The sequence below is a fragment of the Akebia trifoliata genome, chromosome 12, assembly GCF_017979445.1.
Source record: "Akebia trifoliata isolate Shusen 1 chromosome 12, ASM1797944v1, whole genome shotgun sequence".
NCBI classification, from domain to species: Eukaryota; Viridiplantae; Streptophyta; class Magnoliopsida; order Ranunculales; family Lardizabalaceae; genus Akebia; species Akebia trifoliata.
In genome coordinates, this window is record NC_141386.1 from 36,348,235 (window position 1) to 36,364,271 (window position 16,037).

Below are 16,037 nucleotides of genomic sequence, written 5' to 3' on the forward strand. Positions count from 1 at the left end.
ATTTATGTGATTGCATCTTGTAAAATCTCTGTTTTTTTTCTTTGTATGATCGCATCTTGTAGTTGGTTTTTTTGATCTATTTTCTTGTTTCGATTGCACCTGTTTTCTTAACAATTAAGTGTTATGGCTCTTTTTCAAATGATATCAAAATGGTTTTTGGCTTGCATCTTGTATTTGTGTGATTGCATCTTATAAAATCTCTGTGTTTTCTTTGTGTGATTGCATCTTGTATTTGATTTTTCTGATCTGTTTTTTTGTTTCGATTGCACCTGTTTTCTTTACAATAAGGTGTTATGGTTCTCTTTCGAATGATATCAAAATGGTTTTTGGCTTGGGGTTTTAACTCTATTGGTTTACTTTCTACGTCTTAACTAACCAATCATGGATTTGGTCACAGCTTTCCTACCGAGAATAATAAAAGAAAAGATTAAAGAGGTATGAATGCACTTTCAAGAGTTCCATTCTTCCTACTTAAGTTAGTGTGCTTGAGTTGTATTAGTTGTTTACGTCATTATTAAAATGTGTAAAGTCACAAAGTTTTTCCTTTATAATGACAGGTCCCAATTCCTTCTGATAATATTCATGCCATTAATGGTACCCTCTCTGCTGAGTGTGCTGCTGATGATTATGAGAAGCGTATTAAACAGCTGGTTGACGCAAATGTGGTGGATGTATTAGCTGCTACTGGGTTTCCAAGATTTGATATCATGCTATTGGGAATGGGTTTAGATGGTCATGTAGCATCTCTTTCCCAGGGCATCCTCAAACCCATGAGAATAAGCGATGGGTTACATTCGATAAGCACCCAGCGCAACCTCCTTACCTGGCGAGGGTAACTCTGACCTTCCCGGTCATTAATTCATCTGCGAATATTGCACTTGTGGTAGCTGGATCTAGTATATGTGAAGTAATTAAAGGAGTCCCGAGGACGAACACTGATTTGCTTCCTGTTGAAATGATTTCACTCAAGGATGGGGAATTTACTTGGTTTATGGACAATTCAGCAGCTTCAAAGCCTTAGGACCAATGCCTGCCTTATATATATATGTATAATGAATAAATAATTATCATCTCTGCATCTTCAAATGTTTGGCTTAGTCAATGTTGGCATGGATGCACTAGATGATTCTGTAATGTTTATGGTAGAATTATGTTTTATTTCCTAATGGATATGGTTTGTGGCTAGATTTCCTTATCTTTCTATTTTCTGAAGTTCCATATTCAAAATATAGTACATCATCACGTGCCTGTATTAAGTAGCATATTGATTCCATGGTTCTATTAATGATCATATTGGACTATTTGGACTCATTTCTTATGGGGTGTAGGACTCATTTTGCAAATAACATTTTGGACATTGTGGTCCTATGGTGATCTTAAGATTCATTACAAGAAATGAATCATATTATTTAACTTAAAAGCAGTTGCTTAAAAATTGTTATTTTATTCATTAATTTTTTTAGTCCCACATTGCCACGTTGGACTAGATGAGGTTGGGGTACGTTACATGATTCAGGCCATGGGCCATAAGCCCACATATAGGCTTTGCGAAAACCATTATTTCCAAGCTTTGTCAAATCCTCTGCTAGTGCTTGCGAGCATTTTAGACATGATTTTATTCTAATGATTGGCTTAATTATGAAGTCAATTACGATGGATATGACAAGAAGCCAACCATTTGGGTGACTTGATATTCTCATCAACTAGTGCGTCTCTCAATTTGATCACTTGTATCTAAAGGACTCCACGAGTGACACACTTATAATCTAGGAAAGTATAGAGAAATCTGATTTTCTTATGCGAACCCATTCAGCCCTGGTTCGCAAAGACGATATTATTTAGCTCTTATTATCTTCCTTTCCTGCTCCTTCAAAACTTCCTCATTCAATTGTGGGTATATAAGATCATTGGATAGAGTCTAGATTTTATCAAGTTATTCAGTTAATGCTCCTTATTTATATTTCTTTTCCATCCAATATATGAGCTTGGCTTTGGGTGTAAGGTGTGAATAAAATGCCTCAAACCAATGTTTTGAGTACCAGGCCCTATGGTGCTGAAATAGCTCATGTTGTACTCTCAGAAAAATCTCGAAAAACTTCCAACAAAAGGGTTCTCAATCGTACCAAAACCAACACATGTGGGGGAAGTCCATATTTTTAATGTGTTTACATTATTTATTGAATAATATTACAAAACAATGTTAAAGAAACCATTCATGAAAATTAATTTTTGAATAAAATATAACCATAGGCTTTGCTCATATGTTAAACAAAGATAAAAACAAAATGGTTGGTGATGGAATCTTTGACAACCAACCCACGCTAAGGGCAGCGGGTCTTAAATTAAAGAAGTCAGTCTAAAATGGCATCGATCCGATAGGAATCAGAACCGTTAGTTTCTTTCTAATGGATACCTACGGGACTCGGAATCGATTTATTTTGTCATTTCTTTTCATATTATAAATGATTTAAGGTATTTTTTATTTAAAAAATAAACGCATGTTATATAAAAATTTTCAATTTTTCATATAAATTATCCATTGAATCTTAAAATGAGTTACTCTTATAAATATATATAGGGTCGGGTTCCATAGACTCACATTACGACTCACATTGCGACACAACCGTTTTGTCTTATATGGGCAAAAATGTTTGGAATGGGCTGATTTTTTGTGAGGATGATCTCTATGGTGAGGAGATCATCCTTGCCAAAAATCAGCTCATTATGAAACTTCAAACCCCATGTTTTACAAGTTGAAAAATTTTAGACCGTCCAATTTTTGTAAATCAATTTTGATGGGGTTAGAAGTTTTGGAATGGGATGATTTTTTGCCAGGATGATCCCCTCATCATAGAAATCATCCTCACAAAAAATCAGCCTATTCCAAACATTTTTGCCCATATAAGACAAACGGTGTGTCGCAATATGAGTCGTAATAGGGGTCGTAATAACGCCATCCATATATATATATATATATATATATATATATATATATTATTTTTAACAAAAATAAATTTTTATTTTTGAAAAAAATAATTAATTTGTATTTTAAATATAACAAATTATAACTAAGTTAACAATTTTGTTGATAATATATATATTTTTTTTTTAAGAAAAAGTTTTTTATAATGATTTGAAATACTTTTTTTCTCCTTCGAGATTTGAGAACCAGAACCGATGGGTACCCTTGATTTTCGATGGTTCCAATTCTATTTATTTTATAAACGAACTAATATAATGATTATGGTTTTAAGTTCCTTAGAAACCAAATTGGAACCGACCCATTGACACCCCTTTGCATGCACTTATGAAAGATACAATAATTAATCTAATTATATAATCAACCAAAGTAGATCAGATCGATGCTAACGAATCTCACCACCAACTCATATCGAATGTAATGGATACAACCTCAAGAACGATCATAATCTAGATGAGGTCAAGAGGTAGGGCTTTCAATTGTTTTAAAGTTTTATGTGTTTTCAACACGTATATGCTTCTCTGGTCCAAGATAGCTATTGTCTCGCAAGATTATGCATAGTTGAGGCTTGAGGCACTATGTATAACCGTCTCGTTGATGCATGATACCAAGATAACTTGAACAAGTCATCTCGATATCTAACGAGATTTAAAACCATACAATAATTTTTCTCTTATTGAACTTAACACCACCTCATCAAGTTAAAACTAATAAATGGCAGCCCGAAGGGCTTTCTGTTCTTCTTGTTGATTTGGTACATATAGAATTACATGGTTTAACATCTTGTCTGAGACGCTTGTCCAATTCGTCTTCATTTCTTCTATCAATGAGACGGATTGACAAGTCTTCTCAAGAAAAAACTAGAGTGTTTTCAAAAGTCACTCGTTCATTCTTCTATTGTTGCTTGACTTTCAAGAGCAATTCAAACTAAGAGCTTTAAAAAATGTCTTCAAATTGGCATCTACATCAAAATAAAGTCTCCAAGCCACTTTTCTACTCCAACAGGTTCCGCTTTCAAATCACTGAATATTATTCAAACACATTTAAAAATAACAAAAAAAATTAAGTGTTGCTATAGGCATTCCAAGTTTTACTTATTATACTCCAATTAAGAAAAAAGATAAGTGTTAATGGCACCCCAACTTTAACTTATTGCACTCAAATTTCTTAAATTATTTATCACACCCTAATTAAAAATTAACACTCTTCGAACATTACTAAGGTCTTTCTATATTTGATTGGATCATCTTATGTTTAATAATATACATATATAGGAGTTCAATTTGAAGCGTTCAATGACCCTAAAGAGAGCCAAAATTTTTCAAAATAGGGGTTATAAGCTTTGAAATGGATTGATTTTTTGTAAGGATGATCTCTATGGTGAAGAGATTATTCTCAACAAAAATCATCCTATTCCCAAATTTCTAACCCTAGTTTACAAGTTGAAGACTTATGGACCATCTGATTTTTGTAAATCACTTTTGATGGGGTTATAGGTTTTGGAGTGGGCTGATTTTTGGTAAAGACCATTTCCTCATCATAGAGATCATCCTCACAAACAATCATCACTTTCTAAAACTTCTTACCCATACATTGAAAAAATGTTTGGCATAATGTTTGACTCTCTTTAGGGCCTTTGTAGCATTCAACATTCAAAATTTCAGCGTTGGGGGACAAGATTTGTCCTATGTGAGTAAAAAAATTTAGATTGAACTGATTTTTTGTGAGGAGATCACCCTCACAAAAAATCATCCCAATTCGAAAATTTTAACTTTATCAAAAGTGATTTGCAAATTCATGATAAAAAATTGATGGTCCACAATTCTAAATAAATTTGATAGGGTTAAAAGTTTCAAATTGGACTGATTTTTTGTGAGGATGATCTTTTCACCATTAAGATCATCCTCACAAAAAATCAGTTAAATCCGAAACTTTTAACTCATATAAGACAAACGTGTTGACTTCATATTGGTTGTGGAACACCCCCCATATATAAGGAGCGGTTTAGTGGCCCTAAAGAAAGCGTAGTTTCCTACCAAGTTTTGTACATCATTAGATCTGATCAGATCCGACTGTTGATATTTAATTCATGATTTTAAAGTTAAAATGTAATGTAATTACAATTGACCCCCTTTTCAATTTTTACTTCTTTTACAAATCCCTCTTAACACATTCCTCTCTTCTTCAAACTCTATTTGTAAACCAAGTTACAGAGGCCCTAATGAAAATCCTATCTTTCTCTCTCTCAAGTTTCAGATCGAAACTCCCTTGAAACGAAACTCTCTCTCTCTCTCTTCTCTCTCTCTTGTCGTCGTCGCATTCTCGCATCGTCGTCTCTCTCTATCAAGTTACAGGCCCTTAGTTCGAACGATTCGGAGCCATCATCATCTTTCTCTCAACCCAATCGATTTTCCTAAGAGTCGAAAGTAAAAGAAATACCCGTTTGATCGAACTGAGAGAGATTGATGGCAACGGTAAGAGAGGGTTGAGAGAGAGACAACGATGGCTCTGAATCGTTCGAACTAAGAGCATGTAATTTGAGTGAGAAAGAGATGGCGATGGCGAGAGGGAAAGAGAGAGGGTTTCATACCAAGGAGGTTTCGATCTGAAACGCGAGAGAGAGAGAGAGAAATGATTTTCGTAAGGGTCTCTATAACTTGGTTTATAGACAGAGTTCGAAGAAGAGAGGGATGTGTTAAGAGGGATTTGTAAAAGAAATAAAAATTGAAGAGGGGGTTGATTGTAATTACATTACGTTTTAGCTTTAAAATCGTGAATTAAATGTTAATCATCGGATCTGATCAAATCTAATGACGTACAAAACTTTGTAGGAAACTGATGGGGTTAGAAGTTTTTGGAATGGGCTGATTTTTTGTGAGAATGATCTCCTCATCATAGAGATCATCCTCACAAAAAATCAGCCCATTCCGAAACTTCTAACTCATACATTGAAAAATGTTTGGCTCACTTTAGGGACTTTTAACGCCACCCATATATATATATATGGGTGGCGTTCAAGGGCCAACTTTTTAGCAAACTTTTTGGCAAAACATTTTTCAAAACATAGGTTAGAGGTTTTGGAATGGGCTGATTTTTTGTGAGGATGATCTCTACGGTGAGGAGATCATCCTCACCAAAAATCAGCCCATTCCAAAACTTCTAACCCATGTTTACAAGTTGAAAAATCGTGGACCGTCCATTTTTTATAAACTGTTTTTGATGGGGTTAGAAGTTTTGAAATGGGCTGATTTTTGGTGATGATGATCTCCTCACCGTAGAGATCATCCTCACCAAAAATCAGCCCATTCCAAAACCTCTAACCTATGTTTTGAAAAATGTTTTGCCAAAAAGTTTGCTAAAAAGTTGGCCCTTGAACGCCCCCCTATATATATATATATATATATATATATATCTTAGTTTATTTTTATAAATAAGAAAATCTTGTAAAATTGGTGGTCCAAACATAATTTGTGATAAAATTTTGGTCGAACTTAATACAAATAATTGATTTGATTTTTAAAATATTAAAAATCTTAATTTTTAGATTTTAAATCTTAAAAAATATTGTGGGATCCACATGGATTATCATATTGACAATCGAACACTACATCATTCTAGATTTCATGAAAAATCTCATGATAAAGAAGAATAAAAATTTTTCACCTTAATCAATAATGTTGAAAATAGATGACTACCGAGAATCCACATTTAAAATTAAAATACAACAGTGAAAAATAACTTAAAATATATATTTTTTGAAATACTTCAAATTATCCACATTCTTTACAACACTGTTGTAGTGGATAATAGGAAATTGTGATTGATTTTGATTGTGGTCAGGGATGAGCAAACAATCAATCAAAGGTAGATAAGGACAAAAGTCGAAAAATTATTTGCTCAGAAAGCCAATAGAAATTAATAAATGTACCTACTACATGTTTTGAATGACATTCATAATTTATAAAAATACCCTTGTTAATTACCAAAGTGCCCTTCTATATGATTGATGTGGCAAGCAACGAGTAGAAACAATGCATAGTGATTTAAACGTGTTTTCTTTAAGAATCGTGCTGAGAAGTAGCATTAAAATTTACATTACATTGATTCTTACATTCTAGTGTGGATAAATACTTTTCCCTCGTATCTCGATGAAACTTAACGTGTGCACCACCACATCAGATACATTGTAACCTTACTTGAGCATTATCGCCGGAGCCACTATAAAAGACGGTTGGAGTTGATCTAAAAGAACACACACATTTCCCATTCGAGTCGAACATCATATCTCCTTCCCTGAGCTACCATTCTCATCCATGGCTGCGATTTCTTCCGAGAAAGTGAAAGAAGTGGTCTTTAAAACTGAAGATGATCTCGCGGTGGCGTTAGCGAAATACATAGCTTGTCTATCCGAAAAGTTCGTGAAAGAGAGGGGGGTTTTCACTGTGGTTTTATCTGGTGGTGGTCTCATTAATTCTCTCAGGTGCTGTCCCGTCCCTGTGCTAAATTTTATTTCTTTCTTTATTTATCTTTTTAAAATTTTACCAGATCGGTCCTTTGGTAATTGAAATTTCAGGAAATTAATCGAACCGCCTTACATAGATTCGATTGCTTGGAAAGGATGGCATGTTTTCTGGGTCGATGATAGACTCGTCCCCAAAGATGACGAAAACAGTAACTATAAGGGCGCTTACGATCTTTTTCTCTCAAAGGTAAAATTAAAATTATACATTTAAACAAAAAATAAATAAATAAATAAACTTTGTTTTAATTATCTCTCATAAGTCACAACCTTATTAGGAATTTAGAATTGGGCACCATTGATCATTGTTTTAGAGAGTTCCTATTGCCACGCCAACTTTTGTTAATGCCTATTCCTATGTAAATCTCAAAAGAATTGCAACATTTGGAGTGGCGTTAGCAAAAGTTGGTGTGGCATTTAAATAAATTTGGGAGAAATTAGTGTTGTGGATTGTGGAGCCTGATAGTAATGGTCAACAAGGAGATACTATAAATCAAGCCACGTACCTCAATCTAGAGGGAACCACGTAAAATCTCTGTGTGATTGCATCTTGTATTTTATTTTTTCGATTTGTTTTGATTGCGCCTGTTTTCTTAACAATTAGGTGTTATGGTTCTTTTTCAAATGATATCAAAATGGTTTTTGGTTTGCATCTTGTATTTGTGTGATTGCATCTTGTAAAATCTCTGTTTTTTTCTTTGTGTGATCCTATCTTGTATTTGGTTTTTTCGATCTGTTTTCTTAACAATTAGGTGTTATGGTTCTTTTTCGAATGATATCAAAATGTTTTTGACTTGCTTCTTGTATTTGTGTGATTGCATCTTGTAAAATCTCTGTGTTTTCTTTGTGTGAATGCATCTTGTATTTGATTTTTTTGATCTGTTTTCTTGTTTCGGTTGCACCTGTTTTCTTAACAAATAGGTGTTATGGTTCTTTTTCAAATGATATCAAAATGGTTTTTGGCTTGCATCTTATATTTGTGTGATTGCATCTTGTAAAATCTCTGTTTTTTTCTTTGTGTGATTGCATTTTGTATTTGGTTTTTTTGATCTTTTTTTTTTTTTTTTTTTCGATTGCACCTGTTTTCTTAACAAATAGGTGTTATGGTTCTCTTTCGAATGATATCAAAATGGTTTTCGGCTTGGGTTTTAACTCTATTGGTTTACTTTCTACGTCTTAACTAACCAATCATGGATTTGGTCTCAGCTTTCCTACTGAGAATAATAAAAAAAGAGATTAAAGAGATATGAAGGCACTTTCAAGAGTTCCATTCTTCCTACTTAAGTTAGTGTGCTTGAGTTGTATTAGTTGTTTACACCATTATTAAAATGTGTAAAGTCACAAAGTTTTTCCTTTATATGACAGGTCCCAATTCCTTCTGATCATATTCATGCCATTTGTGGTACCCTCTCTGCTGAGGATGCTACTGAGGATTATGACGTGCGTATTAAACAGCTGGTTAAGACAAATGTGGTGGATGTATTAGATGGGTTTCCAAGATTTGATCTCATGCTATTGGGAATGGGTTCAGATGGTCATGTAGCATCTCTTTTCCCAGGGCATCCTCAAACCCATGAGAATAAGCGATGGGTTACATTCGATAAGCACCCAGCGCAACCTCCTTACCTGCCAAGGGTAACTCTTACCTTCCCGGTCATTAATTCATCTGCAAATATTGCACTTGTGGTAGCTGGATCTAGTAGATGTGAAGTAATTAATGGAGTGCCGAGGACCAACACTGATTTGCTTCCTGTTGAAATGATTTCACTCAAGGATGGGGAATTTACTTGGTTTTTGGACAATTCAGCAGCTTCAAAGCCTTAGGACCAATGCCTGCCTTATATATTGAATAAATAATTATCATCTCTGCATCTTCAAATGTTTGGCTTCGTCAATGTTGGCATGGATGCACAAGATGATTCTGTAATGTTTATGGTAGAATTATGTTTTATTTCCCAATGGATATGGTTTGTGGCTAGATTTCTGTATCTTTCTATTTTCTGAAGTTTCCATATTCAAATTATAGTACATCATCACGTGCCTGTATTGAGTAAGATATTTGCTTCCATGGTTCTATTAATGATCATATTGGACTTTTTGGACTCATTTCTTATGGGGTGTAGGACTAATTTTGCAAATAACATTTTGGACATTGTGGTCCTATGGTGATCTTAAGATTCATTACAAGAAATGAATCATATTATTTAACTTAAAAGTAGTCGCCTTAAAATAGCTATTTTATTCATCATTTTCTTTAGTCCCACATTGCCACGTTGGACTAGATGAGGTTGGGGTACGGCGTCGCATGATTCAGGCCATGGGCCATAAGCCCACATATAGGCTTCGTGGAAATCATTATTTCCAAGCTTTGTCAAATCCTCTGCTAGTGCTTGCGAGCATTTTAGTCATGATTTTATTCTAATGATTGGCTTAATTATGAAGTCAATTATGATGGATATCACAAGAAGCCAACCATTTGGGTGACTTGATATTCTCATCAACTAGTGCCTCTCTCAATTTGATCACTTGTATCTAAAGGACTCCACGAGTTACACACTTATAATCTAAGAAAGTATAGAGAAATCTGATTGCTGCAAACTAGCTAGCAATCATCCCATCAGTTTAATTTCTTATTCGAACCCATTCAGCCCTGGGTTGCAAAGACGATATTTAGCTCTTATTATCTTCCTTTCCTGCTCCTTCAAAACTTCCTCATTCAATTGTGGGTATATAAAAGATCATTGGAGAGAGTCTAGATTTTATCAAGTTATTCAGTTAATGCTCACCTTATTTATATTTCTTTTCCATCCAACATTTGAGCTTGGCTTTTGGGGTAAGGTGTGAAAATAATGCCTCAAACCAATGTTTTGAGTACGCTGAAATAGCTCATGTTGTACTCCCAGAAAAAGCTCTAAAAACTTCCAACAAAAGGATTCTCAATCGAACGAAAACCAACACATGTGAGGGAAGTCCATATTTTTAATTTGTTTACATTATTTATTGAATAATATTACAAAACAATGTTAAAGAAACCATTCATGAATATTAATATTGAATAAAATATAACCATAAGCTTTGCCCATATGTTAAACAAACAGTTTAAACAAAGATAAAAACAAAATGGTTGGTGATGGAATCTTGATTTTTCTTCAAGTTATTATCATCTATCTAATAAAAAAGAAAAGATACTCTGTATCAAACCTCTCTCATGTCTTTGGCCGTACTTGTACATTACCAGCTGAACACATCCATGCTATGGATGCAAGGATGGATGATAAATAAATAAATAAAAAGTAGATAAATTTCCAAATCCCTCCAATGAAATGTCTAGTTTTCATCCTCGGTTATACAAATGCCTTGGTATTAACACGTTGAAGTCAGTTTCCCCATCCCCATGGTAATGGGCAGCGAGTCTTAAATTAAAGAAGTCAATCTTAGTTTCTTGTGTATGCATGGATAGGGCGTCAATGGGTACCCATTTAATCGGAATTGGAATCGAATACCTTGATTCCAAATCCTTTTTTATTAGAATTTATTAGAGTCAGGTCTAAAATGGAATCGAATCGATAGGAACTGGAACCGTTAGTTTCTTTCCAATGGGTACCTATGGGACTCGGAATTGATTTATTTTATCATTTCTTTTCATACTATAGATGATTTAAGGTATTTTTTATTTAAAAAATAAATGTATGTTATATAAAATTCTTCAATTTTTCATATAAATTATCTATTGAAACTTAAAATAAGTTACTCTTCTAAAAAAATATTATTTATAACAAAGATAAAATTTTATTTTTAAAAAAAATATTAATTTCTATCTTAAGTATAACAAATTATAACTAAGTTGACAATTTTGTTGATAATATATTATGTTTTTTAAATAAAAAGTTTTTTGTAATGATTTGAAATACTTTTTTTTCTCCTTTGAGTTTTTGAGAATCAGAACCAATGGGTACCCTAGATTTTTGATGGTTTCAGTTCTATGTATTATTTTGAAACCAAATTGATATAATGGTTATGATTTTAAGTTCCTTAAAAACCGAACCAAAACCGACCCATTGACACCCCTATGCATGCACTTATGAAAGATACAATAATTAATCTAATTATATAATCAACCAAAGTAGATCAGATCGATGCTGACGAATCTCACCACCAACTCATATTGAATGTAATGGACACAGCCTCAAGAACGATCGTAATCTAGATAAGGTCAAGAGGTAAGGCTTTCAACGGGTGGGTTTAGGCCATGCTTTGTTGAGCCCTAACCTTTCCCTATAGAAGTGGTCTCTACTGAGACCAGCCCTATTCTCCTATTGGGCCTAATAAGACTAGGCTCTAGCCGACCCTAATGGTTTTGGGTTTGATTCGGGCCTAAAACATTACTAGACTGTGATGTTTTTAATGAAAAAAATGTAGTTCTCAAATAATTTTTGTTTTGTATGTTAGAAGATTATCCAATCAAATTCAAAATACTGTTTTATTAACCCATCATTATTAGAGATGAGTTAAATTGAAATTATATAGTCCATTTTACTTTTATTAGAAAATATACATCTAATTAAAAATATTGTGTATTGTTTTATATGATATAACACCAGGCCGGACTCTGCACTGTTAGGACCCAGCCCAACCCTGATTTGATGGGCAGTAAATTTTTGAGCCTGGCCCTACCATTTTGGGCTCAATATGAAGGCCCTAATCCTTATTTTGTTGTTTGGGATGACAAAAAGATAAACGATGGCTCTATCTATTTCTCTATATATATATATATATATATATATATATATACAAACCATAAGGAAGCATTACTAATAATAAAAACAAGTACAAATTGATGAATATCTTTATGTATCAATAAACCAAGACAAACTATTTAAGTTCCCATCCGATTCTCAAATAATAGCGAACCCTCTATTCCCCAATCTGAAAACCCTCAACAGCTATTATGGCGTGCAATACAAAGATCACACCTAATTTAACTCCTATTGGACTTAACGCCACCTCGGCAACTTAAACCCAAAATGGCTAGTTCTAAGGCCTTCGTGTTCTTCTTGTTGATATTTGAAAAGTGTTGCAACACTTATGAGAATGGGACCTTCTTCTGCTGTTGCTGCCTTTTCACGCACATTTCCCATTCGACTCTATTCCTCAGCTCCGCTATCATATCCTGATCTACCTTTTATTGTAACCAAAACCCTACCTTTCTCATTCCAAGCAAAAACAGTTAATCTAACCCCCAAAACCCTCCATAGATCCAACTGGAAATTACACTCATCAATGGCTGAGATTTCATCTGAGACAGTGAAACCCAACTCGCAGATCTTTGAAACCGAAGAAGATCTCTCGGTTTCGTTAGCGAAGTACACATCCGATCTATCGGAAAAGTTCGCGAAAGAGAGGGGTGCTTTCACTGTGGTTTTATCTGGTGGTTCTCTCATTAATTCTCTCAGGTAATATTTGTTTGTTTCTAAAAATAAAATAAAAAATAAAAAATTATTGAGAATTTGTTCTCCAGATCGTTCGTTTGGTAATTGTTTGGTAATTGAAATTTCAGGAAATTAATCGAACCGCCTTACATTGATTCGATTGATTGGAAAAGATGGCATGTTTTCTGGGTCGATGAGAGAGTCGTCCCCAAAGATCACCCTGACAGTAACTATAAGCTCGCTTACGATCTTTTTCTCTCAAAGGTAAATTAAAATTAAACATTTTTTTTTTTTAATACTTTGTCTTAATTATCTCTATTAGAAATTCAGAATTGGGTGTTTTCAATATTTTGTTGTTGACCATAATTTTAGTGCTATTGCTTCAAATAATATATTCATTTATGGAGGTTGATCTTCATCGAGTCAAATGATGAAAGGCCTTTTTCTTGAAAATAAATTGCATGTTTATGATTGCTTTTCGTCGTTGTTTAATAAGAATCTTTGGAGCAAATTCACAGTCTATTTTCAAATGTTGCATATGTATATACCTAGGCAATCCCCATGCCCAAGGTGGTTAGAGTCATGGATGAAGGACTGTTAGTGTACATGGGGAACTAAGGCAAATAGAGCGTTACTAGAACAGTGCTTGTTCCAAGCGAGTATTGGGTTCTTGCAGTTCTTTAGTTTTGATTTTCAGGAAAGTCTGCATTCATTATGTTCATAAATGTGTAGTATTGTGGCATTTGAATAAATTTGGGAGAAAATTGAGTGTTATAGTTCTTTTTGAATGGTATAAAAAAAAAATCAGCTCGAGGTCGTAGTTCAATTGGTTTACCTTCTGCATCCAAACTAACAGATTACAGGTTTAGCTTCGGCTTTCCTAATGAGAAAAAAAATAAAAAGATTAAAGAGATATGAAAGCACTTTCAAGAATTACATGAGTTGTATTCTTCCTACTTTAGTTGGTTTGCTTGACTTGTATTAGTTGTTTATGTCATTTTTAAATTGTGTAAAGTCAATTTTTTTAGCCTCAATATGACAGATCCCAATTCCTCCTGGTCATGTTTATGCCATTAATGATGCCCTCCCTGCTGAGGGTGCTGCGGATGATTATGAGACTTGTCTTAAACAGCTGGTTAAGACAGGTGTGGTGGATGTATCAGCTGCTACTGGGTTTCCAAAATTTGATCTCATGTTGTTGGGGATGGGTCCAGATGGTCATGTAGCATCTCTTTTCCCAGGGCATCCTCTCATCAATGAGAATCACCGGTGGGTTACATTCATTAAGGACTCACCGAAACCTCCCCCAGAGAGAATAACTTTTACCTTCCCGGTCATTAATTCAGCTGCAAATATTGCACTTGTGGTAGCTGGAGCTGGTAAAGCTGATGTACTGTGTGGCGTGCTGGGGAAAGAGAAAAGCTCTGATTTGCTTCCTGTTCAAATGGTTTCGCTAACTGATGGGGCATTTACTTGGTTTTTGGACAAACAAGCAGCTTCAAAGCTGTAGGACTAAGGCCTGCCTAGGCAAGGTTAAAATAATAAATTATTATCATCTGCATCTTCAAATGTTTGGCTTAGTCAATGTTGGCGTGGACACTAGTCGATTTTGTAATGTTTATGGTCGAATTATGTTTTATTTCTTCATTCTAGCAGTGAAGAAGGATTTCTATGAAATTAGTTTCCTTATGGGTATGGTTTGTGGCTTGATTTCCTTGTGCTCCTATTTTCTGAAGTTTCTATATTCTAAACTGTGGCAAATATACAATATAAATCTTCACACTTGGCGGTTATTCATTTATTTAATGAACCTACTATGTCACTGCATCTTGTTGTACAACTCAATGTCTATTCCTCAGCTGATGTGTTCCTATCTGATGGAGGATTGGGGATAGATGGCATTTCTCTTTGTTTACCTTTAGAATTTAAAAATGATTGCATAGAAATAAGAAGCCCTCCACACAGGTATGCGTCGTCTTCATTGGTAGACTTCTTATTTTTGTGTTGCTTTGTGGCATAAAGATCGTGAGACATGGATTGGTGGTGCCTCGTGAATTTATAACGCACTGTTTGGACTTTGGATCAGGCTGTGAATCACTTCGTCCTTTTTCGTTGGGCCACCTGATGATTATAAGATTGTCTAGTTATTGGTCTTAGCTTTGGGTTTGTTCGCTTGTGCTCCCCTATCTTGTTGTCCTCAGAGGATGGCCTCTTATTTTTTGTTAGAAATAATGGCTAAAGGTGATGGTGGAACCGGGGACCGCCTTCAAAGTTAAGATATTCACATTCTTTGTCCATGGTGTTTCCTTTCATCTTTTTTTGGCGCATCTTCTCTGACGAAGGAGCTCTAGGGAATAAAAATTCTCGTATTGCACTCTTTCGTTTAGTTAGAAATTGTGAACGGTTAGGTGTCTAAGTCTAGGCCTGTGGTAAGAGTGGATGAGACTCCTTAGTTGGTTGTTGTGGGTGGAGTCGGTGCTAGGACCCTCATTGAATTCCATGTGAAAACTTCGTAGGGAAACGACACTTGAGAGATAGTATTCAATAGTCAAGCAGGATCATCCAGGAAGATTAAAATGGTATTATTGAGGGGTAAAAAGTAGCCTGTAATAAACTCTTACGTGAATTGGGGAACCTAGTGCCATCTGTGAACTAAGGTAATTAATCACTATCAGTAACATTGGTTCAAAATTCTTTAAGAATGTCTTTAGAGACCTACTAGTTATTGTTGACCACAACCGTGTTTGATTGCACCAACCAACTGGGAGTTGTGGTCGGCCCAGATAGGATGATTATGGCCTTCAGAATAGCTGCCCACCTTGCAACTGGAATTCGGAGGATTTGGGTTGTGTGAAATTTCTTCTCTTGGCTTTCCAGTTCACATTGGTTATGGAAATGTTTATTTTCACAGAATCATCTAGGAAAGCCATCCTGGAGGAACTACTTTCAGCAAGAATGAACTCAAGTGAGACGTGATGTGTTCATGATGATTTCAACATTTGTCAATTATCAAATAATCTGAAAGAGAAGAGATTTGCCAGGGATCATTTCAGCTATGGAGAGATTATAATGATTCTATATTAGATATGGAACTTGTTCATGGCTCCCT

The 16,037-nt window shown here is 34.7% G+C and overlaps 2 protein-coding genes and 1 pseudogene across 2 annotated transcripts; all 3 read left to right on the forward strand.

The window, feature by feature from the left end:
• The first annotated feature begins 381 nt into the window (after nucleotides 1-381).
• Nucleotides 382-1,021, forward strand: LOC147389992 (putative 6-phosphogluconolactonase 4, chloroplastic pseudogene; annotated as a pseudogene).
• Nucleotides 1,022-7,221: 6,200 nt separating this feature from the next.
• LOC147389993 (putative 6-phosphogluconolactonase 4, chloroplastic) lies at nucleotides 7,222-9,605 on the forward strand. Its single transcript, XM_086419275.1, has 3 exons — nucleotides 7,222-7,460; nucleotides 7,554-7,689; nucleotides 8,865-9,605. Exons 1-3 carry the CDS (start codon nucleotides 7,294-7,296, stop codon nucleotides 9,321-9,323), a joined length of 762 nt encoding a protein of 253 aa, XP_086275401.1. The 5' UTR covers nucleotides 7,222-7,293; the 3' UTR covers nucleotides 9,324-9,605.
• A 2,807-nt stretch (nucleotides 9,606-12,412) lies between these two features.
• On the forward strand, nucleotides 12,413-14,623 carry LOC147389994 (putative 6-phosphogluconolactonase 4, chloroplastic). The gene is made up of 3 exons (XM_086419205.1): nucleotides 12,413-12,952; nucleotides 13,057-13,192; nucleotides 13,971-14,623. Exons 1-3 carry the CDS (start codon nucleotides 12,585-12,587, stop codon nucleotides 14,436-14,438), a joined length of 972 nt encoding a protein of 323 aa, XP_086275331.1. The 5' UTR covers nucleotides 12,413-12,584; the 3' UTR covers nucleotides 14,439-14,623.
• Nucleotides 14,624-16,037: the final 1,414 nt, after the last annotated feature.

What these genes read in the sequence shown, in the direction of transcription:
- LOC147389993 (XM_086419275.1), top strand. Translation starts at nt 7,294, where the DNA reads ATGGCTGCGATTTCTTCCGAGAAAGTGAAAGAAGTGGTCTTTAAAACT. An exon ending in GGTCTCATTAATTCTCTCAG is followed by an intron (nt 7,461 to 7,553) that starts GTGCTGTCCCGT and finishes TTGAAATTTCAG; the next exon opens with GAAATTAATCGAACCGCCTT. An exon ending in ACGATCTTTTTCTCTCAAAG is followed by an intron (nt 7,690 to 8,864) that starts GTAAAATTAAAA and finishes TTTATATGACAG; the next exon opens with GTCCCAATTCCTTCTGATCA.
- LOC147389994 (XM_086419205.1), top strand. Translation starts at nt 12,585, where the DNA reads ATGAGAATGGGACCTTCTTCTGCTGTTGCTGCCTTTTCACGCACATTT. An exon ending in TCTCTCATTAATTCTCTCAG is followed by an intron (nt 12,953 to 13,056) that starts GTAATATTTGTT and finishes TTGAAATTTCAG; the next exon opens with GAAATTAATCGAACCGCCTT. An exon ending in ACGATCTTTTTCTCTCAAAG is followed by an intron (nt 13,193 to 13,970) that starts GTAAATTAAAAT and finishes TCAATATGACAG; the next exon opens with ATCCCAATTCCTCCTGGTCA.